This window comes from Oncorhynchus kisutch, linkage group LG6, assembly GCF_002021735.2.
Source record: "Oncorhynchus kisutch isolate 150728-3 linkage group LG6, Okis_V2, whole genome shotgun sequence".
In the NCBI taxonomy this organism is placed as follows: Eukaryota; Metazoa; Chordata; class Actinopteri; order Salmoniformes; family Salmonidae; genus Oncorhynchus; species Oncorhynchus kisutch.
The window spans coordinates 65571956-65582530 of NC_034179.2; the positions used below are offsets into that span (position 1 = coordinate 65571956).

The window sequence follows — 10575 nt, forward strand, 5'->3', positions numbered from 1 at the left end:
TTGACATCATGGGAAAATCAAAAGAAATCAGCCAAGACCTCAGAAAAAAATGGTATACCTCCACAAGTCTGGTTCATCCTTGGGAGCAATTTCCAAACGCCTGAAGGTACCACGCCCATCTGTAGAAACAATAGCACGCAAGTATAATCACCATGGGACCACGCAGCCGTCATACCGCTCAGGAAGGAGACGCGTTCTGTCTCCTAGAGATTAACGTACTTTGGTGCGAAAAGTGCAAATCAATCCCAGAACAACAGCAAACGACCTTGTGAAGATGCTGGAGGAAACGGGTACAAAAGTATCTATATCCAAAGTAAAACGAGTCCTATACTGACAGAACCTGAAAGGCCGCTCAGCAAGGAAGAAGCCACCGCTCCAAAACCGCCATAAAAAATCCAGATTACGGTTTGCAACTGCACATGGGGACAAAGATCATACTTTTTGGAGCAATGTCCTCTGGTCTGATGAAACAGAAATAGAACTGTTTGGCCATAATGACCATCATTATGTTTGGAGGAAAAGGGGGGAGGCTTGCAAGCCGAAGAAAACCATCCCAACCATGAAGCACGGGGTGGCAGCATCATGTTGTGGGAGTGCATTACTGCAGGAGGGACTGGTGTACTTCACAAAATAGATGGGATCATGAGGCAGGAAAATTATGTGGTTATATTGAAGAAACATCTCAAGACATCAGTCAGGAAGATAAAGCTTGGTCGTAAATGGATCTTCCAAATAGACAATGACCCCAAGCCTACTTCCAAAGTTGTGGCAAAATGGATAAAGGACAACAAAGTCAAGGTATTGGAGTGGCCATCACAAAGCCCTGACCTCAATCATATAGAAAATTTGTAGGCAGAACCGAAAAAGCGTGTGCGAGCAAGGCCTACAAACCTGACTCAGTTACACCAGCTCCATCAGCTGTCAAGAGGAATGGTCAAAAATTGACCCAACTTATTGTGGGATGCGTTTGACCCAATTGAAAGGCAATGCTACCAAATACTAATTGTGTGTATGTAAAATTCTGACCCACTTGGAATGTGTTGAAAGAAATAAAAGCTGAAATAAATCATTCTCTCTATTATTATTCTGACATTTCACATTCTTAAAATAAAGTGGTGATCCTAACTGACCTAAAACAGGGAATTTTTACTCTGATTAAAATGCCAGGAATTGTGAAAAACATACAGTTAAAATGTATTTGGATAAGGTGTATGTACACTTCCGACTTCAACTGTATATGCATATGAAAACAAGATGAGAATAGATTCATGTATTTTTTTATTCAATGTTATGAATAAATAAAATATTATCAGTCAACCAGGATCTCTCTCTCTCTCTCTCTGTGAGATTATGATTGACATTTTTGTCATTTAGCAGACGCTCTTAGCCAGAGCGACTTACAGTGGTGAGTGCGTACAGTTTTACTATGTTTTTTTACTGGTCCCCCATGGAAGTTGAACCCACAGCATTGGCATTGGAAGCACCACGCTCTACCAAGCTGAGCCACACAAAACTTAATATGATCGCTTTATGTTTGCATCTTCTGCGTCCAATTCATGCCTGTACAGTTGAATTAAATTGTTGGTAATAACTGATGATTAAATAGAAATGAACCATCATGTTATGACATCTGTGTCTGAATAATCCTGCTATCATTAACATTTGAATAGTTCGTCGTTGGGAGAGGCAAGCAGGGCTATATGAATGAACCAATTTGCCGATGTGTTGTGATAACTTAATCGTAGGTTTATTAGAAAATTACCTAAATCATAATTCCTAATACTATAACGTTTCATCATCCCCGACATACTACGCTGAAGGGGAAATTTCTGCGATTACCACATCCATTTTAAAACAATTGATACACAAGCTACCCATTGATTCCTGAAGAATATATATACATTTTATAATCCTCGTGAGCTTAGTTCAACTACTGTTTTACCTCATCAGAACCCAAAATAAAAAAATGTTGACATTGTTTGAAACCATGTAAATGTAGAAAAACACAGGATATAGCTTCCAACTGTACTTAAAACTAGACTACAACTTTTAATCTCATAGGTGGACCTTCCTTTCATCCATAGCTCTGTGACAGTGGTTACTTTTCTCCAACCCCATTTCTCAGCTATTATGAAAAAATAGTGGTTCAGTGGCCGCTTTCGTGTTGTTTGAACTGCAGATTACTCCTTTACAAAAGTCAGTCTATAAACAAATGAATGCAAGAAAGAATGGCAGGATGAATGCGTGAATGACTGAATATATTAATTAATTAATTAAAAATATATGATAATTATTTAAATGTATTATAAAGGAATAAATACATAGCCTTCACATATAAATATCAGTCAACCAATGTTTATAAACAAATAATTCACTTGGTAAATACATCAGCTGTCAATCTATTAGCCAGTCTCAGAAACATGTCACATGTCTCCAATGATGATTATGTGGTTCTCCAAAAGACCGCTTCTTCCTCACGGCTTGACTCTGCTGTCGAGATATTTCTTGGACTGCACCAGGTTTTCGGGAACCTCCACTCGCGTGATCTCCCATACGCACGCGCTGTGTTCCTGGATAGCAAACAATGTAGAAATATATATATTTTTTTTTCCAGTCACCTCAACCACAGCAGGTGCTGTGCCAACGCATCCTACGACACCACAACGGCGCTTGGAAGTTCCCAGTTTCATATGTGATTTGTGGCAGCGAAATGCCTCCCATTTGTGGTGATGTAGAACTTTTACTCAGTCTAATTTAGCCTCTATTCGAGAGCATTTGATATTGGACCCACCCAGTGGCGGCCGGTTTTCAGGGCAGGTGGGGCAGAACTCCATCTGTTTTGAGCCCCACCTGTTTAACTACAACAACAAAAAAACGTTTTTAAAGATGTAATGTTTTTTTATTGTTGCCTGTTTTGCATGTTATTTTGGCATTAATACGTGTCACATATAAGTTTGTAAACGATATAAAAAATAAGTAATTATTGAGTTAATAAAGCTGCATACAAACATGGTCTCTTTTTTTGCTTTCTTGAGTCAGGCAGTTCCAAAATGCAGGTGTTTCAGACTAGCTCAGTGCTTTCTGTGGTGGTGGGGCAGTCAGCGAAAAATACAGAGCTGTAAATAAGAATTTGTTATAAATTGACTTGCCTAGTTAAATAAAGGTGAAATATATTATAATTTATATATATATATACAGTGGGGCAAAAAAAGTATTTAGGCAGCCACCAATTGTGCAAGTTCTCCCACTTAAAAAGATGAGAGAGGCCTGTAATTTTCATCATAGGTACACTTCAACTATGACAGACAAAATTAGAAAAACAAATCCAGAAAATCACATTGTAGGATCTTTTATGAATTTATTTGCAAATTATGGTGGAAAATAAGTATTGGAACCACAGAATTGGGAATTATAAAATGTAATAGGATCTCCATGGTCGGAACGGAAATCGCATAGGAGCTCAGAGTACAACGCTCAAAACAGGCCCGCATTGTCCAGTGCTAAAACACACCTCACTGAAAAAAAGGATTTGGAATATAACTACATTTTGAGAAGATACATTTGACTTGTTTTTAGGGCTTTCCTTAATGGATTCGTAGGCTATAGGACTAATAGTTCTAACATCCATATGACCTGAGCATGTTTAATACAAATCTGAATGTTCACACATCGACAGACTGGGCTACAGAATGAGCACTCAGATTAATAATATTTAAAAGTATACAAATGTTTATTAACTTAACATTTGATGATTTTCAAATAGATACATCAATAAATTCATATGTAGGCATACATAAATAATTAACCATGATAAATAAATAAATACATTAACAATATTGCTTTTTGACGTTGCACATTACATGATTGTAGAATAGTAGGCTTTTAAAATCAAGCACAATTGTAAAACAAAACTGTAAAAAAGTTCTCCAAGTTCATGTTCATGTTCTGTTGGCCCACAGAAGGCTATCAGAGTTGTGTTCCAGAATGAACTGTAGGCTGTACAGGAGCTCTTTTCGAACCACTTCCCAGGCGCAGTAACTGAAATTCTGTGAAAATACAAATAAACTGTTAGGACAATGTAGGGTAATATTGTCAAATGTAGAGATATTATCAAAACAATGTGTCTATTTGTGTTTAATCTATAGTCTACCTTTTCTTTTAGGACTGCTGCAATGTTCCCAAAGTACGTCTTCAGTCCTTCTGTCCTGATGAGATAATCACTGGTATCCACACTGCCCATCATCTGCCAGAAAGAAAAAGGCAGGCGATTAATAATAATAAAAAATGTCACAATACCACAATTAAACTGTTAAGCGATCTGTGTTGGCATAGTAACTCACACATTTACTCTCTTCAATCTGGCGGTATACAATATTCTGAAAATTATCCAACTTCTGTTGGTCCCACTTAGTAGGCAGGTCGTCAGCTCCAAACAATGTGTCGATGTTCTTTAATGTCTCATAAATAGCTTTAGCACCACTGCTGCTCAACTGAAACGGACAACAACAATAATTGTAAATAACATAAATTGTAGTATAAAGGGTTCTACTTTCTAATCCTAACAGTTGCAAATACTCTTTCCTGCTGTAAAGAACACTTGGGTGGACACGCTTGCCCTTACCTGTGGCGCGCCGGAGGTTGAAAATGCGGTGGCTGGGAATGCCACGAAGACATTCTCCTGCAGGCACTCCAGAGGAAAATTACCCCCCTGAAAGTTATAGAAAATACAGCATTCACGTTGAGGAATTCAGTTAAACATCGTTGGAGAATACATCTCAAAACAAAAGTCATTTAAAAAATGTACCATGTCTCTCAGTAGGTTGTGGGTTATTCGCACCAGCTGTCCTTGTAGCTGGCAAGGCATGGGCATGGAGCAAACTTGCGCGACGCAGAGGAAGGCGCTCATCCAAGTGACAGTCTGAAGTACCATTCTTATTGTAGTTAGATGATCTGCAGCAGAAGATCATTGTTATTTGAAAAGAATCGTGTAAATAATGAATTAATTGAATCCTGAATCAATTATAAAATGATAGCATATTGTTGTCTCACCTGTTGCCAGTAAATTGCAAATTTCCTCCAGTGAGAATGTGGTTTGTGTTCTGATCCCATTTCTGCGGATGAATTTAAATAGCGAGGGTTGAAAGGATGTACAAAAAGTGAAAGGGTGTCTCGCTAAATTAGGAGTTAAAATGAATGAATTTGGGAAAGTTTTGCCTAGTGAACCGCAAGACCGGATCTCTCTTTTCGTTTGCTCCACTTCCCTCTCATCATGTTTCGAGTGGTCCTACATAGGAGGCACTTGGTCCAGGTAGGTTTCGAAAATGTAACTCATAACTGGCCTTGTGAACGCTCAAATGTTTCTAAGTCAGGGAGAAGGAGAGAGAGAGAGTGTGACAGAGAGAGAATATCGACCCCTTAACTTTACAATGAATTCTGTTGACCTCTTTATTTGCTTGTTTGTTTGTTTCTCTCTCTCTCTCTGTGTCTGTCTGCGTGCCTGCGTGCGCGTGTCTGTGCGAGAGAGGGAGTGAGAGATGATGATTTAATATGATCTCGTTCTGTTTGGATCTTCTGTCTTTAATCCCATTCATGTCTATACATTTGAATTAAACTGTTTTCCATGTTTTCCTTTGGACAGATGGACAATGGACAGACTTTATAAATAAACATCCCATAATGTCAAGTGGGAGCTAAAAGTTCCTGGTCCCCCTGATTATCCTCTACTCCTCACCCAGACATCCCCCCCCCCCCCCCCCCTCACCATGCGCAATGCCACGCGTCGTCTGGAGTGGTGTCAAGCTTGCTGCAATTGGAGCAGTGGAAACACGTTTTCTGTAGTGATGAATCGTGCTTCACCATCTGGCAGTCCGACGGACAAATCTGAGTTTGGCGGATGCCAAAAGAACACTACCTGCCCGAATGGATAGTGCCAACTGTAATAGTGGTCTGGGGCTGCTTTTCATGTTTCGGGGTAGGCCCCTTAGCTCCAATGAAGGGAAATGTTAACATTACAGCATACAATGACATTCTAGACAATTCTGTGCTTCCAACTTTGTGGCGACAGTTTGGGGAAGGCCCTTTCCTGTTTCAGCCTGACAATGCCCCAATGCACCAAGCAAGGTCCATACCGAAATGGTTTGTTGAGATTGGTGTGGAAGAACTTGACTGGCTTGCACCGAGCCCTGACATCAACCCCATTGAACACCTTCGGGATGAAATGGAACGCCGACTGCGATCCAAGCCTAATCGCCCAACACCAGTGCCCGACCTCACCAATGCTCTTGTGGCTGAATTAGAAGCAACTCCCCGCATCAATGTTCCAAGTAACATCTAATGGAAAGCATTCCCATAGAGTGGAGGCTACTATAGCAGCAAAGGGGGGAATGAGATGTTCGATGAGCAGGTGTCCACATACATGTGGTGTATAAAGTAGAATTATCATGTGACTGACGATCAGCAACGAGTTTAATCTGCATCCCCTCATATGGTTAGATAAAACCACTCTCATTGGTTTTAGACAAGAACGAAATTTTGACAATTTATACAAAATACATTTCATTCACAAGTCGTGGAATTACCACTAAGGACCCCAAAGTCAAGCTTAAATGAATGTATATGTATTCACGCCAGCGGAGAGATTACAGACAAACAGCGCTTCATGTGGAAGTTAGTCAGAGGCTCTGACGAGGTATTTCCCCCTCGGCATATTGATACTATCGCGACGGGTTACACAAAGATAACCAAGTGTCTCCTTTCTCAGCAAAGCATTCGCTCTCAGAGACCGGATGCGGAGGAGGACAACACCTGGCAACCACAGTCTGGGTGTTCAGCCAATATTTTCACTCCCGCTGAGCCGACCTTGTGAGAGCAATCCTCAGACACCCTGTCTGTCTACAACAGGCGCATTTCTAAGTATTAAACAGGTCAAATATGTAGAATAAGTAGTGGTGTAAGTACTTAAGTAAAAATACATTAAAGAACTAGTTAAGACATGTCTGCGGTATCTGTACTTTACTTTACTATTTATATTTTTGACTACATTTACTTTTACTTCATTACATTTAAGAAAATATTGTACGTTTTACTCCATACATTTTCCTTGACACCCAAAAGTACTCGTAACATTTTGAATGCTAATTAGGACAGGAAAATTGTCCAATTCATGCACTTATCAACAGTACATCCCTGGTCATCCCTACTGTCTCTGGTTTTCAATTAAGAAAATAAGAAAATGGTGACGTCTGGATTGCTTAATATAAGGAATTGGAAATAGTTTATACTTTTACGTTGATACTTTAGTATATTTTTTGCAATAACATTTACTTTTGATACTTAAGTATAACCAAATATTTTTACTCAAGTAGAATTTTACTGGGTGACTTTTACTTTTACTTGAGTCACTTTCTATTAAGGTTTCTTTACTTTTACGCATAATTACAAAAGAGTACTTGTTCCACCACTGAGAATAAGTGTGAGACACTGAAAAAGCAGAAAGAGACGCAGTAAAATTCAAATAGACACATTTTCAATGTTATTTTTTTCACAGGTTTTTAAGTAGACAGGTAATACAGTTTTGTTCAACACAGGTACAAAAGGGAAATGTATAATAATTACAAACTATGATTAATTTATTATGATTTTAAATCTAATAAATAGACTAACAGGGTCCCACGTGATTGTTTGCATTCTTTATAAACTGGTAAGTGTGTAGCTTCTGAGATGAGTCCGGATGATCAGTGCATCTTTGCCTAAAAAATATCCAATCTTTGCAGATTATGTTTCGTCTCTTTCCTGATGAGCTCCCACGCCTGCGCACTGTAGTTCTGAAAAACAAAGGAAAATGTACATATTCGTGGTATGGACTTTCTGGTCATATCATGATAATTTTGTCTTGAACAACAAAGGGCTGGGGCCGTATGTAATAATAGTAATGTATGAAGCTTCTCAGAGTAGGAGTGCTGATTAAGGATCAGTTTTGTATTTTAGATCACTATGAATAAGGACAGAGGAGACCTGATACTAGATCAGCACTTCTCTTCGACGCTTGATACATATGTCCCCAGAACCGAAAAAGTGCACCAAAACTGCTCTTGTTTAGCCTAGTTTATATTAATTTGATCAGATGTATTAAACACGTTGCCATCCGAAAACAAACTCACATTTTTCTCAGAACCTTCCTATTCAACTTCTTGAAGTAGCGTTTCAGTCTCCTCTCAGGTTTCTCGGCAGGTGATACCTGTTGGACAAAATTAAAACATTAGCCCCCCACTGAACATAATAGCCATAGATTCTCACTTCTACAGTTAATAGTCTACACCTAAAACAGAGCCCTCCAACCCTGTTCCTGAAGAGATACGGTCCTTTAGGTTTTCACTACAATCCTCATCTAGCACAACCGATTAATTAGCTGGTTGATAAACTGAATCAGCTTGGTTACAACTGGGGTTGGAGCGAAAACCTACACGAGGGTAACTCTCCATGAACAGGGTTGGAGAGCCCTGACCGAAACAGGGATTTATTATACTTTAAATATAACCGTTACTTACACACGATTTAAGGTTCTCAAATTGGCCTTCGAGAATGTTGAGGAAATTGTCCAGCTTTTTCTTGTCCCAGGTGACAGCCTTCATATTCCCATCAAACAGTTTTGTGATTTGATAGATGGTCTCATTCCGGAATCTGACTTTGCCCTCAAACTGCACATGCAGTTATAAAAACAAGACGAGAAACAGTATAGGGTTAAACTATGCCATCAATATAACATTGGGTCAAGACCGCTATACTAAAGCATATCAGAACATGAAAAGTCAAAATTCTAGTTTTTACCTCGGCAAGCTCAATGCGTCTGTAAAGTGATTCGGGGAAAAAGACAGGGGCCTCCTGCTCTGTTATATCTCCTCCCTGGAAAACCACCAATACAGTATTTTAAGTCACGTGTCTAAAAGTATAGCTTATACTGCAAGGACAGTATAGGCCTAATGTATATATCCTCTCGTGATCGCTCTGTCATTATAGCCTAGCGCCCTTTTACTGTGGCTATTCACATATAGATTACAGTCTTCTAACACAAAGGCTAAAACACATTACTATTTTGCTTGGTTGGTTGTTTTGCTGTCCTTAATACATGCATTCATTATCCTTTTACAGTGTGCTGATAACTCACCATCTGGTCCAGCAGGGAAAGGTATTCTGCGCTCAAGTGACCGTAGCGGTGTCGGATACAGTCACAACAATGACACACGCTCTGCATTCTTCAAATAATAAGAAAAATACACGTCCAGCTCTCCTTTGTATACATTGTAAATAGTCGTTTGCTTCGTTCTTAGTTTTCCTGTTGAGTTTGAACATTTTGGCTCTGTTAAGGAGTTTTATGTGGAGTTGGGAAAGGGAAAGCTGTATGGAGAATTTCCCCGATTAACCTATCGGAGGCGGGGACTTTAACTTTCCACTCTAGCACATGCCGGCAAAGGAATTCCATGCCTAGCCCTTCTTCTGGACGACCAAATCCCAGCGTTGAATGGTAGTTTAACCACGATAATGTAGGTTATTATATTGAGATATAGGCTATTCGCGAGAATAAGCTAGGCATTTAACAGCAACAACAAAAAAACGTTATAAAAAAGTCTGATAACAAAATCGTCGAAGTCGAAATAAATCCTAAACTTAAGACATTTACCCACATAATAAATACATTTAGTGGGTTTCGTTCTAAGTTAGTCCGAAATATTTTTTCACCGGGTTCTTGCAAGCAGGCACAGCGCCAGGATTTTTTTCTCTCCGGAGGCTTAAGGGGGGCTTGCCCAATACCTGGGGCTGCTAAGAAAATAGTAGATTTTCATGACTTCAGAGTTATAAGGAAGTTCTCGTTTTTTCAATAAAAGCAGATATGACACACAGCACATTGATATAAATGTAGTTTTTAATTGAATTTAGCCAAAGAATATTCAACAAAATAGCTATAAGCCCAAGTGATAGCTACAAGTGACCACAAGGCAATGACAAAAACGCCTTTCACGTGCAAAGGTGACAGACTTCAGCACCGGACAGCGCCCTTGCACTGAAGTCTTTCAGCAATAACAACACAATACATCCAAAATGCGACAACAACAAGAAGTGCATTTATTTCATATGCATAATCAGACAACTGTACATTGGTAATAATGTTTCGGATGAAATGGCTATCACAAGGTCAGAAATGCAATTAATAATATCCAAAGTGCTGCCTCAACGAGAAGTGCAATGAATTTAGCCTGTGCCTGTTAACTGTGTCACACACTTGTAAAACGAACTGGCTATCATCACAATCTTAGTGATTACATTTCTATTGAAAAAATACTTGTAGGCCAACTGGCCGACAATATGCATCCGTCTTCTTGTTCCATCCAGGTCCAGACCACCCGACAGTCGCGCTCTGTCAATACATAAAAGGCCTTTCAGTTGAACATTCATAATAATAGATGAGGCTACGACAGGCGCACAATATACAAAATGACCCAACGTAATACCACATAATAATATCCTATGGCATATTCATATTAAATGAATCAGTTACTCATCAAGTGTTGTTTTATAGAA

The 10575-nt window shown here is 39.2% G+C and overlaps 2 protein-coding genes across 2 annotated transcripts; both read right to left on the reverse strand.

Moving 5' to 3' along the window:
* Positions 1-3938: 3938 nt before the first annotated feature.
* LOC109888295 (interferon alpha-6-like) lies at positions 3939-4930 on the reverse strand. Its single transcript, XM_020479472.2, has 5 exons — positions 4805-4930; positions 4622-4708; positions 4341-4490; positions 4151-4243; positions 3939-4046 (listed from the first exon to the last, which is right to left on the reverse strand). The coding sequence occupies exons 1-5, from the start codon at positions 4928-4930 to the stop codon at positions 3939-3941; spliced, it is 564 nt and encodes a 187-aa protein (XP_020335061.2).
* Positions 4931-8155: 3225 nt separating this feature from the next.
* On the reverse strand, positions 8156-9250 carry LOC109893224 (interferon a3-like). Its single transcript, XM_020486337.1, has 4 exons — positions 9164-9250; positions 8827-8901; positions 8547-8696; positions 8156-8236 (listed from the first exon to the last, which is right to left on the reverse strand). Exons 1-4 carry the CDS (start codon positions 9248-9250, stop codon positions 8156-8158), a joined length of 393 nt encoding a protein of 130 aa, XP_020341926.1.
* Between the last annotated feature and the right edge of the window lie 1325 nt (positions 9251-10575).